We start from the raw sequence: 14,992 nt of genomic DNA on the forward strand, positions 1-14,992 counted from the left end.
AGACTGCGGACACAGTACAGGGGACGACCAGAGACTGCGGACACAGTACAGGGGACGACCAGAGACTGCGGACACAGTACAGGGGACGACCAGAGACTGCGGACACAGTACAGGGGACGACCAGAGACTGCGGACACAGTACAGGGGACGACCAGAGACTGCGGACACAGTACAGGGGACGACCAGAGACTGCGGACACAGTACAGGGGACGACCAGAGACTGCGGACACAGTACAGGGGACGACCAGAGACTGCGGACACAGTACAGGGGACGACCAGAGACTGCGGACACAGTACAGGGGACGACCAGAGACTGCGGACACAGTACAGGGGACGACCAGAGACTGCGGACACAGTACAGGGGACGACCAGAGACTGCGGACACAGTACAGGGGACGACCAGAGACTGCGGACACAGTACAGGGGACGACCAGAGACTGCGGACACAGTACAGGGGACGACCAGAGACTGCGGACACAGTACAGGGGACGACCAGAGACTGCGGACACAGTACAGGGGACGACCAGAGACTGCGGACACAGTACAGGGGATGACCAGAGACTGCGGACACAGTACAGGGGACGACCAGAGACTGCGGACACAGTACAGGGGATGACCAGAGACTGCGGACACAGTACAGGGGATGACCAGAGACTGCGGACACAGTACAGGGGATGACCAGAGACTGCGGACACAGTACAGGGGATGACCAGAGACTGCGGACACAGTACAGGGGATGACCAGAGACTGCGGACACAGTACAGGGGATGACCAGAGACTGCGGACACAGTACAGGGGATGACCAGAGACTGCGGACACAGTACAGGGGATGACCAGAGACTGCGGACATACTACATCATATAAAGTCCCAACAGGGCCCCTCCACCCAGAATATCAAATGATCTGACACAATACACCAAGGAAAAGGACTACAACTCCCAGCATCTGTCATTTTAACTTACAGAAGGCAGGGGGCGCACTGAGCTCCGAGGACAGGCCACACCAGCAGATAGGACCGGACTGTAGAGCAGGGAGCACATTATGGACACATGCCAGGAAAGGGGAGGCGCTGTAAGGACAGGCCACACCCGCAGACCGGACTGCAGAGCTGGGAGCTCAGTACATAGACATGCCAGGAGCGGGGACGAGCTCCGAGGACAGGCCACGCCTGCAGGGCGGACCAGACTGCAGAGCAAGCTGGCTGGGTTCGGCGAGGGGACTGCCTGCTATGAAGAGCTGCGGGGTCAGCCCGCTGAGAGAGGGCAAGGTGAACTTTGGTGACAGCCTGCAGTGGGAGGGGACAGGCTGCACTGGGATGGGACAGCCGCTGGCACTAACACGGCGGCGGTGACAGGTGGAGGACTGGTCAGTATTCGCTCCATAAGACGCAGAGACATTTTCCCCCATATTTTTTGGGGAAAAAAGTGCGTCTTATGGAGCGAAAAATACGGTATATATATATATATATTTCAAATGTAAATTGCATTTTTCCACATGTATCAGATTATAAAATACAAATAAAAATCTCAGCGGGGTATTTAGTTCATAAAAGTGTGCTACACTATGTCCTTCCACAACACTGTAAACATTTTTAGGTATTCAAATTAATCATTGAGGTATATTTATAAGGCAGTAAATATGACATTCACCAATAATGCACTGCAGATGAATCTTCCTGATGTTTGTGTTTTATATTACAGTAATTGATTTACCTGCAGTGAATATCACATTTACGGCTTTAAAATTATGCCCCACAAAGTTATTGCCAAGTTACCACTGCATACTGATACCACTAAATTTGTCCCATGTATCTAGGTTTCATTGACGCCAGAAAGGCAGTATGACCAGCTAACATTGTCAGAAAGAGAGGTCAAAATGGCAGTCATTGTGTTTCTTTCATGACATATTTAATGGCCAGGGAGATATCAGTAAAGACGTCTTGGTAAGAGCAGTCCTACAACCTGGTGCAAGCTATAGGACTACTAAAAGCCTATTCACGCGCGTGAATTGCAACACATGAGGTAACCCACACACAACGATGCGAATGGCCCTATATAGTACCCCTTAAACATATACTAAACTGTATTGCATTCATGTAAACCAGCCACATAGGAGAGAATGGAATTTCTATTTCAAATGCATTTTTATTCATGTGTTTTACTGCATGAAAATGGTCAGGTTTGAATAGGCACTGATACTGGCCACATGCAACAAATCAAACTGTATAAACCACCCAAGCATGATGTTAGCGGGCCAATGAACACCTGGAACCACTACAATCATCCTCTAAATTAATTTACCAACATGACAGACTGTCCTGACCGTTACAAAGCTTTCTGAGATTAATTTAAGTCAAGGGATCCATAGCACTGACATCCAGTTCTTCAGATTATGCACAATAGTTTTTCAGGGCTGTGCAAGCAGCAGATTTAAAGTTTCTTATTTTTCTGCATGAACAATAACCCTTACCTTGTATCAACATTTCTAAAAAAGCTGCACAGAGCTTCATCGTAAATTCCTTTCTGGAAAAAGAAAATGGTTTGCATCTGGTTATATATTTTTAAAACACTAAAAAGATGTAAGAACAGCTCTACAGTATTCATTTGCCTATGGCGTGAACCTAACCACAAATGTAACGGTCTAGGCTTCAAATGATTCCTCTGGAGCTCTTTAAATTAGAACTATGGCTTCCCATATATATTATGCTGCATCTGTGGTTACCAATTTACCTTATCTCCCCTACATAGTCTCACAATACTGGCTGACCCTACCAGTGTAGTCCATCTAATGCAGCTTCCTGTGATGGGGGGACAACACTGCTGCACTGCTACCAAATTCAAAGCAGCATTGTCACTCATGCAAGCTGTGTCTGCTTGTACTACAGTAGGATCAGAAGATGTTGAGGGGGCGCAGCTATTAACTAGTCCTGACCAGTGCTTTCTGGATTGATAGAAGCCACTGTGCTGCTGTACCTCCACCACAATGTAAGATGCCATGTCTGGGAAGAGAGTGTGTAAGGCACAAATGAAGGAGGATTTGGCTCACTCAAGGGAGAGATATGAACGGTTTGCTTTTTAAACTTTTTAAGACTCTTGCATCACATAGCAACTGGATTTGAAACCTGGATTCACATGTTACAATGTGATTGGACAATGTCTGTACATCCTCCTTTAGATCCACCAACAACTGTATAACGCAAGTGCCTGCCTAAACAATTCATTTATTTTGTATCCAGTCAGGGTGGCTGTGGTTGCTGGGAAGGAGATTGTACAATCAAATTGTAATGTATGGTGCAAGCTTTAAAGACTAGACCTAGGTTGTCCACAGATTCTTGACTTGGCATTTGAAAGATAAATGACAGGAGGTAAACCAGGTTTTCAGCCTCTTGATTGCCCACAAGGAGTGACGTGATCCTACACATGTACACAGAAGTCAGTCAATCATGTGCAACAGCACAGGAGGCTGTGAGCAAGCAGGCAAGTGTCTTATTGCAAGAGACATACCACGTGTCTTCTGCAATAAAGAGCTGCCTCCTCCCGATTTTTTAAATGCTAAGGTTAGTTCCACTATAATTAAGGCTTTGGTTAAAATGCATTAGCACTTTGCTGAGTTTGATAGAATGCACCAGCTTCCTCGTCTTTTATTGACTAAAGCATTGTGATGGATCATAGTCGGACTCCAGCTCATCAAATTGTATGCTTTGGAGGTGTGCAGGAGCCTGGGCTGTTGAGGCCAACATCCCTGGAGTGAATACTGGCATGAGAGTTACCCTTGTGACACTTTTACATTTTTAAGCTATCACAGGCTCACTTTAACGTCTTAACCTCAGTATGTATTCACAGCATTGACCATGAGCAGAAACATACTTTAAAGGATAAGTTCATCTTTGGTAACATGTTACACCCGTATTTAGGGTGTACCATGTTACCAAGATTACCTGCCTGCACCTGCCCTGATACCCCATTGTGACAGTGGGCAGGGGACCTTCTCCCCGCACCCGCTGTTACAATTCAAGACAGCACAGTAATGCATGGCTGCACCCACACGGCAGCATCATTCATTCAGTTTCCTGTGAATTAATGAACTACAAGGGTGCTGGCGAGCTCTCTTGTAGCTCATTGATTCCTTCTGGACTGATTGCCTGTATAGGAGGTACAGCAGACAGTTGACAGAGTCTGCAGGATCCTGACATTGCACCTGTGCTCTGCTGATTGTGGGTGCAATGATTTATAGGCTGCAGAGTATACAAAAATAATATATGCACATTTTTTTTACCTGCAAAAAGATGTGTATTTATTATTATTTTTATTTTTTTTTTCAAAAGGTAAACAGCATTTAAGCCAAACAGCTCAGCATAAGCAGCCACATGAACACTTGGTGAAGTATTTACTTTGCTTTGGACTAAGTTGAAGATGAGCTGTCATTAATGTTGTCCCTGCAGACCTGCTTCTCCAGAACGCCTTCTCCGATTTGGTACCACTCAGGACTATTTTGAAGTGCAAGTCACCAAAGGAGCTTTAAACATAAAGTACGTGCCACCTTGGATTTAACAAAAAAAAAAAAAAAAAATCTGAAAAGGAAGTTGTTTTACCTTGTTGACGGAAGCATGTTCTCTCAATGCAAGGTCCCAGAACCTGCACCCAATCTGATTTCCACACTGCCCAACTACACGAGAAAATAAGAGCAATACAAATCTTAAAACATTGTCAGAATTGATCTGTTGCTTAGGCTATAATTTTGTAAGACAGAATGTTCCCATGTTCAAAGCAGTTTCCAATTTATTGTCTTCATATTTCAGTCTGAGAAGAAGCTAAATTTTTACAAGTATTATTTTGGATTATAGGAAGATACCCACTTAGGGAATATCTAAAATCCACACAGATGGGGAGATTTGCTAAAACTGGTGCAACTGTACATAGTATCCAATCAGCTTCCAGGTTTTATTGTCAAAGCTTAATTGAACAAGCTGAAGTTAAAAGTTGATTGATTATGCACAGCTGCACCAGTTTATCTCTGGGTTTACAAACTAGCCTGCAGGCTGTGGGCTGGTTGCGGGTGTAGGAATTGTACGCGTTCCCGCACCTGCAATGGAATCGTGCTGCTCAGACCGCAGAATGTTTTTTAAAAAGGTACATGCATCTTTTTAATGCAGGAGATGCAAGCACAGCAGCCCATTGAAATGAATGGGCTACCGTGCCCAAGCAAATACAGACAGCACGGTCCGCACTAGTGTGAACCAGGCCTTCGCAAATCTCCCCCACAGAATTGGAACTCAAAGATCTTTTAGCAACTGCACTCTTCTTACCATTTACTAATGACGATAACTAAAAGTATGTCTGTAAGTTCAGCATGTTCATTCAATGCATGGTCTGATTATGAAAGTGGCACAAACATGGAGTCTTTACAGCAATCTCTCTGTGACTCAGGGTAACATGTGGCTGAATAGCATAGCCCCTAAAAGACTCTACAACAACAGAGAGTTGAGAAACTGAGAAGCTGATCTTTCAAGAGTACATAATAAACTAGAAAAGCTACAATTTCTGGGGAAATTGTGTGAAGTGTTCTTGCCTCCACCAGTAGTCTACAACTCACACTCTAGCTTTTGTCACTCTGCTGCCTGCTCACACACCTGGCGTATGGCAACTCACTCTACAGCAAGGGCAGAGAAGAGCGGTTAAAAACAAACTGCTCCAACTTGCTCACTTCACTGGTGGTTGCCATCTTCAAATGGTTGTAGTTTAAAAACTATAAATTCTACAGCGAAGAGCTTTATATTGTGAGAATCACAAGACCCAGACCTACATTTTGCATAGTATGTCTCTGAAATGTTAAAAATAAAAGGCACAGTCACATTTTAGATATTGCCCTTCAAATTTGAGGTGGCTAGAGTGGAGTTTCAATGAATGTCAATGGGCGGCGTGAGTTGCAAACAAATGGTCATATTGTGAAAACTATCAGGGCTATGGCTTAGCCCTGGACATTTTTAGTGGCAGCAGGGATAGCTGAACGTTTTGATATAAGATTTGTGTAGGTGGGCTTGAAAATGAGGGAGTGATGGCAGTTTAGAAATCATGTCCTGATTTTTCGGCTCACACTCTAGCTTTTGTCAGCTCTCACTCTAGTTTTGAACATTCTGCCATTCGTTCCTATGGGACCAATTTCACCACAAAAACGCCGATATTTCGTGAACCATGCAGTGAAACGTTCCACAAAGTAATAGCACACCAATCGGGAACAATCCGCACGTTTCTGTATATTACTGTCTATGTAGTGTAAAAACTGTGGGAGGAGTTAGGGTGGTAAATTTGGCTATAATAATAAGAATATATATGTGAGATAACAGTAAGTGGTCTTGCCATGCAAGAACACTTCACAATACTAAGCCTTTACAGACAATAGCATACTAGTTTACCAAAATATATTTACCTTACTAAGGGCTGGCTCGTGGTGCGGGAAAGCCGTGTTTCATGCATATTTTCAGGCTTGAGTTCAAAACTCATTGCAGTTGCGATCAGCAGCGGGCGTCAAGTTAATTACACCCCAAACATAGTGCGTTGCCTGTACCGGATCGCGTTGCAGCAAGTTTGCGAAAGTAGTGCATGAATTTGGTGTGGTAAAGTGTGATTTCAGCTAAAATGAATGAACTCAAATCGCTCCACACTGAACTGCATGAGAAAGGCAGAAAAAAAATCCAGAAAAGCATGATCCAATTTGCTCCTGCAGGGCACAAAATTCCTTCTTGATCCCCCGAGAGGCATTTGGATATTCTCTGGATTAACTTTACCTATAAAATGTTAGTATCCAGTTATATTCTGTGTATCTTGTACGAGCAAGCAGATATACTGACAGATCTGCAGGAGACCTGCATGGCACCTGAGATCTGCTGATTGCTTGTGCAATGCTTTCCAGACTCCTGCAAACAAAAAATAATAAATGCACATTTTTTACCTGGAAAACAACGTACATTTATTATATGTTTATCAAAACTTATCCTTTAACCAGTTAAACTCCGCCCTATAGCAGTTTTACTGTCTCTTGATACATTGCACACAAAACTGCAGGGTTAGCAAGATCAGGCCTTATTTCTGCTAGCACTAACCGGTAAATATTTTTTGTAGCGATTCAAGCAGTCCCTGACAGCCAGATGCTCTTTTTTCCCCATGAGTCGCACTAGGTATCTATACATTTAGTGGCCAAAATGTCCAATGAAAGGTACACTAGTGAAGAGGCCTACAAGATTCTGAGCATGTCAGAGGAAAGTGAAGGGGAAACCTCACTAAACAGAATCAGGCTCAGAATATGAACCTGTAGAGAGCAGTGGCACCCTGACAGATAGCTCAGACGGTGGAGTAGAGTTCCTTGCTAAGGTCAGGCGTACCCAACCCTGTTCCTAGGTTGATGAGGTGTTACAATTGCATGATGATTCTCAGAGCGCCACTACTAGTGCTACTCTATCTTTTGGTAAAAAAAGGCGAGCACCAGCGGTCTAGTACATCCTGGTCTTATACATACCAGCACTGCAGTATCATTTGATGATGTGGCGAGTCCCATAAGTGAAGTACAAGCTGGTGCAGTGGCTAGCACAAGTAGTGTCCCGCAACTACCAAGAATTTGAATACAGGCCCATAGAGTCCTTCCGGATGTGCTTGCAAATCCTGATTGGCAGCCCACAAATTCTGCAGCACCCGCACTTCCCCCATTCACTGCCCAACCTGGAATTCAGGTGGAAACAGCAAATTTAAATATTCCCCTTGATTTTTTGGAGCTGTTTTTCACGGAAGATCTTTATGGATTCATTGTGTATCAAAGAAATTTATACACACACACACACACAACAATTTATCACCGCCAACCCAAATTCAAAGCTTGCCAGACCAGTTGCATGAAAACCTATTACGGCTTTCGAATTTAAAGTTTTTTGGTCCCAACTCTCAACATGGGCATTACTAAAACAAATTAATTGTGATTGTATAGGTCCACAGACCTGATTCATCATATGCCCATGTTCTCTGCTGCCATGGCCAGGCATAGATATGAGAATATAATGCAATTTATGCATTTCAATGACATTACACTGTCGTTCTTGGGGTGACCCTGAAAAGGACCGGCTCCACAAAATTCAGCTCCTAGTAAATCACCTTAACCAGAAATTTGCAGATATGTATACTCCCCAGCAAAACATCTGCGTTGAGGAGTCCCTCATTAATTTTTCTGGCCGCCTTGCATTCAAACACTTTCTCCCCAGCAAGCGTGCCAGATATGCGGTCAAAATGTATAAGATCTGTGAGAGGGCAACAGACTATATATGAAATTTTCAGATTTAAGAGGGAAAAGATAGTCACATGGAGCCCCCTGGATGCCCAGTGTATATGGGGAGCAGTGACAAGATATTTTAGGACTTGGTGTCACTCTTTTTCCATATGGGGTACCACTTATACGTGGACAACTTTTTTTACATGCCACTATTTAGACATTTGTACAAATCTTGGAATTGGTAGATGTGGCACCGTGTGACCTAATCGCCGGGGCTTCCCCCAACAGCTTGTAAATGCCTGTCTTAGAAAGGGGGAAAAAGCCTGCTTGAAAAACAATGAATTGCTTGCAATGAAGTAAAAGGACAAAGAGGATGTTTTTGTGCAGTCTTTAATTCACGTAGACAGGACCATCCAAATTTCCATGGCAGCTGGTGTTGTTGAGAAGCCCCTCTGTGTCCACAACTATAAACTTAACATGGGAGAGGTGGACTTTAATGACCAGATGATGAAGCCATACTTAGTTTCCCAAAAAGCCAGATGCTGGTAAAAAAAAGTGTGTTTATTTATTTCAATTCGCTCTATAAAACTGTTTTGTGATTAACAAAGCAACTGGATGTAGTGGATCCTTCCAAAAATTCCAGGAAGCGATCATCATGGCCCTTTTGTATCCAGAAGATGCTGTGGCATGTGAGTTATCGCCGCAAATATCAGATCAAGGGCAGCAATTCTAGCACTAGACCTCCTGTAAAGCGTCGCCTATGGATATTAAAAATGTTTGCAGTTTTTCGCCGTTGCACGGGGCGTGTGCAGTTTTAAAGCATGTCAGGTTTGGTATCTATTTACTCAGCATACCATCATCTTTTATATTTTAACAAACAATTGGCCAATATATTATGTTTTTGTACCTTAAAATAAAAAAAAAGTGCATTTTTTTAAAAAAAATGGCTTTTGAAAAATCGCCGCAAAAGTACTATGTGACATAAAAAATTGCAACACTCACCATGTTATTCTCTATGGCATCTGTTTTAAAAAAACATAATGTTTAGGGGTTCGAAGTTCGTTTCTAGCAAAAAATACAGATATTTTAATGTGAACAAAAAGTGTCAGAAAAGGCTTGGCCTTCAAGTGGTTAGAAGAGTGAGTGATGTGTGGCATAAGCTTCTAATGCTGGGCATGTTGAGTCAATAGAAGAAGAATTTATTTTTTTTTTTATTTATTTAGTTTTTGGAAAATGGCAAAAAATGTATTTATTTATTTTTTACACAAAGTTGTCACTTAGATGATATATTGCCCACACATGCCATGGGTATATGTGGAATTACTCCCCAAAATACATTCTGCTACTTCTCCCGAGTATAGGGGTACCACATGTAAGATACTATTTGGCAGTCTAGACGCATACAGGACCCCAAACTCCAATAAGCACCTTCAGGCTTTTAACCGCCTCCCGCCTGCCATATAAAGTAAAGACAGGCGCAAGGCGGTTCTCTCGTTCTGGGAGGACGTCATATGATGTCCTCCCACTCTAACCGCGCATGCGCGGATCAAGGGTCACGCAGTGCGGCGATCGGTGGCGCGCTGTGTCCCTAGGACACAGCGGATTACTGATCAACGGAAAGAACCGAAGATGTCGGCTCGGTTATGTGAACAGCTGTGTCCAATCACAGCTGATCGCATGTAAATTGGGAAACGCCGGTTATTGGTATTTCTCGCCTCACGAGCTGTCACGCTGACAGCTTGAGAGGAGAGGACAGCTGGTAATCAGCATCCCTCAGAGGGGACATGTACACTGATCATCAGAGCACGAATGATCAGTGTGCCCTGATGATCAGTGTAGCCCCAGCAGTGCCACCTATCAGTGTCCATCAATGCCAGCTGTCAGTGCTCATCAATACCACCTGCCAGTGCCCATGAGTGCCTCATCAATGCCACATATCAGTGCCTACCAGTGCACATCAAAGCCACATATCAGTGCCCGTCAGTGCCGCCAGTGTCATATATGAGCGTTGCCTTTCAGTGCCCAGGGATGCCTGTCAATGCCCATCAGTGCCACCTACCAATGCCTCCTAATCACTGCAGCCTATCAGTGTCCATCACTGCAGCCTCATTAGCGCACATCAGTGAAGGAGAGAAACATCTTATTTACAAAATTTTATATAACAAAAACAAAGAAAAAACTTTTTTTTCTAAATTTTGTTGTTTTTGGTTTGTTTAGCAAAAAATAAAAAACCCAGAGGTGATTAAATACCACCGAAAGAAAGCGCTGTCTCAAAAAAATTATAAAAATTTCATATGGGTACACTGTTGCATGACCGCGCAATTGTCATTCAAAGTTTGACAGCGCTGAAAATTGGCTTGGGCAGGAAGGGGGTTTAAGTGCCCTGTAGGCTAGCGGTTAAAGGGCTTTATTTCCTCATTACACTTCCTGACTACCTATCACAGTTTCGGAGGCCCCCAAAATACCAGGATAGTACAAACACCCCCCAAATGACCCCTTTTTGGAAAGTAGACACCCCAAGGAACTTGATAAGATGTATGAAAAGCATTTTACAGATCTTGTTTGTTGCAACAAATTTTTGGAAAATGAAGAAAGAAAACAAAGCTACAACTTTCACATAAACCAATTAATTTACACCTATTAGGATTTTTTTTAGCAAAGACAACACAATACATTTTGGCCTAAATTTATAACGAAATTTTATTTTTATACTTTTTTTACTGGACATGTTTAATAGCAAAAAGTCAAAAATGTTGTTTTTCTCAAAACGGTCAGTCTTTTTTTATTTATAGTGCAAAAAAGAAAAAACAGACAGGCGATCAAATACCACCGAAAGAAAGCTCTATTTGTGGGGAAAAAAGGACATAAATTTCATTTGGGTGCATCGTTGCATGACCGTGCAACTGTCAAAGTAACGCAGCGCCGTAACGCAAAATATGGCCTGGTCAGGAAGGACAAGTGGTTAACTACTTGCCAACTGCAGATACCCGAATGACGGCTACACTGCGGCCGGCAAGTTCTGGGAGGGTGTCATATGACGTCCTCCCAGAACGCGCTCTCCTGCGCGCCCCCGGGGGTGGGCACCTGGTGATCTCCGTGATCGCTCTGTCCTACGGACACAACTGATCACGTGATGTGGTAAAAGGCCAATCACAGCGGCCTTTTACCACGTGGTCAGCCGTGTCCAATGACACAGAGCGTGAGGAAAGTACTTGCCTAGAACCGGCAGTTGTCAGAGCAGGGATCGGCACTGATGATCAGTGCCCTGATAATCGGTGCCCAGCAGTGCCACCCACCAGTTCCGCCATCTGTGCCCAGCAGTGCACCCACCTGTTGATAGCAGTGCACCCATCTGTGCCACCCAGCAGTGCCACACACCTGTACCCAGAAATGCCACCTACCTGTGCCCAGCAGTGCCACCCACCTGTGCCCACCTACCTGTGCCCAACAGTGCAGCCCAGCAGTGCTGCCAGTCAGTGCCACCAGTCAGTGCCCAGCAGTTGTGCCAGTCAGTGCCCAGCAATTGCACCAGTCAATGCCTAGCAGTTGCGCCAGTCAGTGCCCAGCATTGATTCCAGTCAGTGCCACCTATCCGTGCCACCTCATTAGTGCTACCTATCAGTGCCACCTATTAGTGCCCATCAGTGCTGCCTCATCAACGCACATCAGTGAAGGAGAAAAATTACCTGTCTGAAAAATTTTATAATAGAAACAAAGAAACTTTTTTTTTTCAAATTTTTTGCACTTTTTTTGTTTATAGCACAAAAAGTAAAGTGCCCAGCGGCGATTAAATACCACCTAAAGAAAGCTCTATTTGTGAGAAAAAAAATGATAACATTTTCATATGGGTACAATGTTGCATGACCGCGCAATTGTCAAAGTGCAACAGCGCTGAAAGCTGAAATTTGGCCTGGTAAAGAAGGGGGTATAAGTGCCCGGTAGGCAAGGGGTTGAGCAATGATTGATGTGTGCATCCCAGATAAGTTACCTCTGACAACAACTATGTTCTCTTTAGCTGCAATGGCGGGATTCTTCCCAATGACTACAAATATGAGGAACATTCTTCCCCTGACCCTCTCACTCGTGTCCCTGACACATGAAGGGTTTTTTAATGGCTCCTCAATGTAGAAAAAAGCCTGAGAAAGGTTGCAGCAAATATCAGGTCCATCCCCACTTACAGAACTCCTCCATAGCACGGACGTGCCACTTATCAAGTTAGAAGAGGGAGCAAACTTTTAGAATGGCACCAGCAGAAAAGAAAAAGTAAAGCAGCCATTCATCACCTCCAGTATCTCCATTATTCCTCACCTTGTACAACTATAGACTGTGTCATCTCTCCCGCACTGACAGCACCGCTTACCGCACACAATACCTGCCCGCAAGAGGAACTTTTCTTTCTGTTCTTGTACACGGCGGGCACATTTCACATCAGCACCGGTCTCCAGCGTGAGTTGTTATGCTTGGCGCTCCCTGGCGGCATAGCAACGATGTCAACGCTGGAAGATCGCTCTGTTCCACGGAGACGCCATTTTAGTGGAGTCCTGGCAAAACGCTACAGGCTCTTCTTACTACAAATGGCAGGAAGGAGGCGGAGACGGGGAGGGGCTTCACTATCTCATCTTTTGCCGGGAAGTTTACCATTTAATTAGATAGATGATCCCACAAGAACTAGAGCACAGCAGTTTCCTCAATAGGATTTATTTTTTGGAGGAGGTTTGATTAGATAGTTTGGGGATCTCACTGACTGCCCCTCTTTAGCTCCAGTATTCTTTGCTCTAGCTCAGTGGTCTCCAAACTGTGGCCCAGGGGCCAGATATGGCCCTTTGCTTGCCTTTATCTAGCCCTTGGAGTCCTATGCCTCTCAATGACACCATGAATGGGGCACAACTCCTGTTTCTGACATCAATGGGGCACTACACCTCCCACTGACACCAACGATGGGGCATTATTTCTCCCACTGACACCAATGATGGGACACTGTTCTTTCACAAACACTGGCACCAACAATGGGGCACTATTCTGCCACTGACACCAACGATGGGGCATTATTCCTCCCACTGACACCAATGATGGAACACTATTCCTCCCACTGACACCAACGATGGGGCATTATTCCTCCCACTGACACCAATGATGGGGCATTATTCCTCCCACTGACACCAATGATGGGACACTGTTCTTTCACAAACACTGGCACCAACGATGGGGCACTATTCTGCCACTGACACCAATGATGGGACACTATTTCTCCCAATGACACCAACGATGGGACACTATTCCTCCCACTGACACCAATGATGGGGCACTATTCCTCCCACTGACACCAATGATGGGACACTGTTCTTTCACAAACACTGGCACCAACTATGGGGCACTATTCTGCCACTGACACCAATGATGGGACACTATTTCTCCCACTCACACCAACGATGGGGCACTATTCCTCCCACTGACACCAATGATGGGACACTGTTCTTCCACAAACACTGGCACCAATGATGGGGCACTATTCCTCCCACTGACACCAACGATGGGCCGTTATTCCTCCAACTGACACCAATGATGGAACACTATTCCTCCCACTGACACCAACGATGGGGCATTTTTCCTCCCACTGACACCAACGATGGGACACTATTACTCCCACTAACAAACAAGAGATCCCTGTGCTCAAATCCCAACAGCTAGTGCATGCATTTATCCATCAGGTGCTAAAGGGGTGTAACCACATATTAACACTAGAAATTCTGAGGACCCTCTGCACACTGGTATATACCCTTCCAAGCAAACTATGCAATAAATAGGGATATTTAGTTCACACATATTGCAATACATGCTTAAGCTGGCCAACTGCATCAAAGTAATCCCTCTATGGCCAGTCCTACTCTGCCCTGCCTACGCAAGTGCTACTGTGGACACAATGCTAGCATAGGGGAAAAGACACAATGGGGAGAGCTACAAGGTTCAGGTCTGGCTACTGACCCAACAATACAACAAACGAGATCCCTGTGCTCAAATCCCAACACTTATTTATTGCATAGTCTGCTTGAAAGGGTATATACCAGTGTGCAGAGGGTCCTTCAGAATTTCTACTATTATTCCCACTGACACCAATGGTGGGACACTGTTCTTCCACAAACACTGATAACGCATTATTCCTCCCACTGACACCAACGATGGGGCATTATTCCTCCCACTGACACCAAGGGTGGGACACTGTTCTTCCACAAACACTGACACCAACGATGGGGCATTATTCCTCCCTCTGACACCAATGATGGGACACTATTACTCCCGCTGACACCAATGGTGGTTCCATACCTCTGAAGATGTGCGTGCACACGTAACGCGTAAGGAGGAGCCTGGACGTCGAGACGCTACGACGCCGGAGCCACGTGGAGTCCCGGCGGCCATCATTCAGAGTGTCAGGGTTAGTTTGTCTTGCTGACACATCTTGATGATACCTGCCTACTTTGAATTGGATGCTACTTTTACTTTAATAAAGCTGCTTTTTATAATCTACTACACTATGGGTGTCCTTCCCTAAACTCCCTTGAGGAGCTTTTTGCTTGCAGAACCCTGATCTTGGAATCCTACACCTAACTGGGAAGAGGAGGATCTGTTGCTGCATCCAAAGAGGAGGGATCCATTTTTCCTGTAACCGGACCAGCTTTATTCTCTTCTGGATTGAGGATCCATGAGCTCTAGATGCACACTGCGTTTATGTGTCTTTGTTCTG

General features: G+C 44.7%; 1 protein-coding gene across 4 annotated transcripts in view; it reads right to left on the reverse strand.

Moving 5' to 3' along the window:
* The window catches only part of LOC149457560 (tubulin epsilon chain-like), a 40,958-nt gene extending 28,160 nt beyond the window's left edge, over nt 1-12,798 (reverse strand). Inside the window, exons 1-3 of one of the 4 annotated variants that reach the window (XR_016313605.1) lie at nt 12,562-12,798; nt 4,592-4,665; nt 2,470-2,522 (exon numbers count right to left, since the gene is read on the reverse strand). Coding sequence is in view for 2 of the 4 variants with exons in the window: in XM_089683544.1 (XP_089539670.1) it covers nt 2,470-2,522; nt 4,592-4,608 (70 nt within the window). In the remaining 2 variants the exon portion in view is untranslated. Of the gene's footprint in view, nt 1-2,469; nt 2,523-4,591; nt 4,666-12,561 lie in introns of those variants that run through there. The other 3 variants (XM_089683544.1, XM_089683547.1, XM_089683546.1) reach the window with 3 other exon arrangements.
* Nucleotides 12,799-14,992: the final 2,194 nt, after the last annotated feature.

The sequence above is a fragment of the Staurois parvus genome, unplaced genomic scaffold (genome assembly GCF_062004578.1).
Source record: "Staurois parvus isolate SC_StPar_1 unplaced genomic scaffold, SC_StPar_1.0 ptg000314l, whole genome shotgun sequence".
Classification (NCBI taxonomy): domain Eukaryota; kingdom Metazoa; phylum Chordata; class Amphibia; order Anura; family Ranidae; genus Staurois; species Staurois parvus.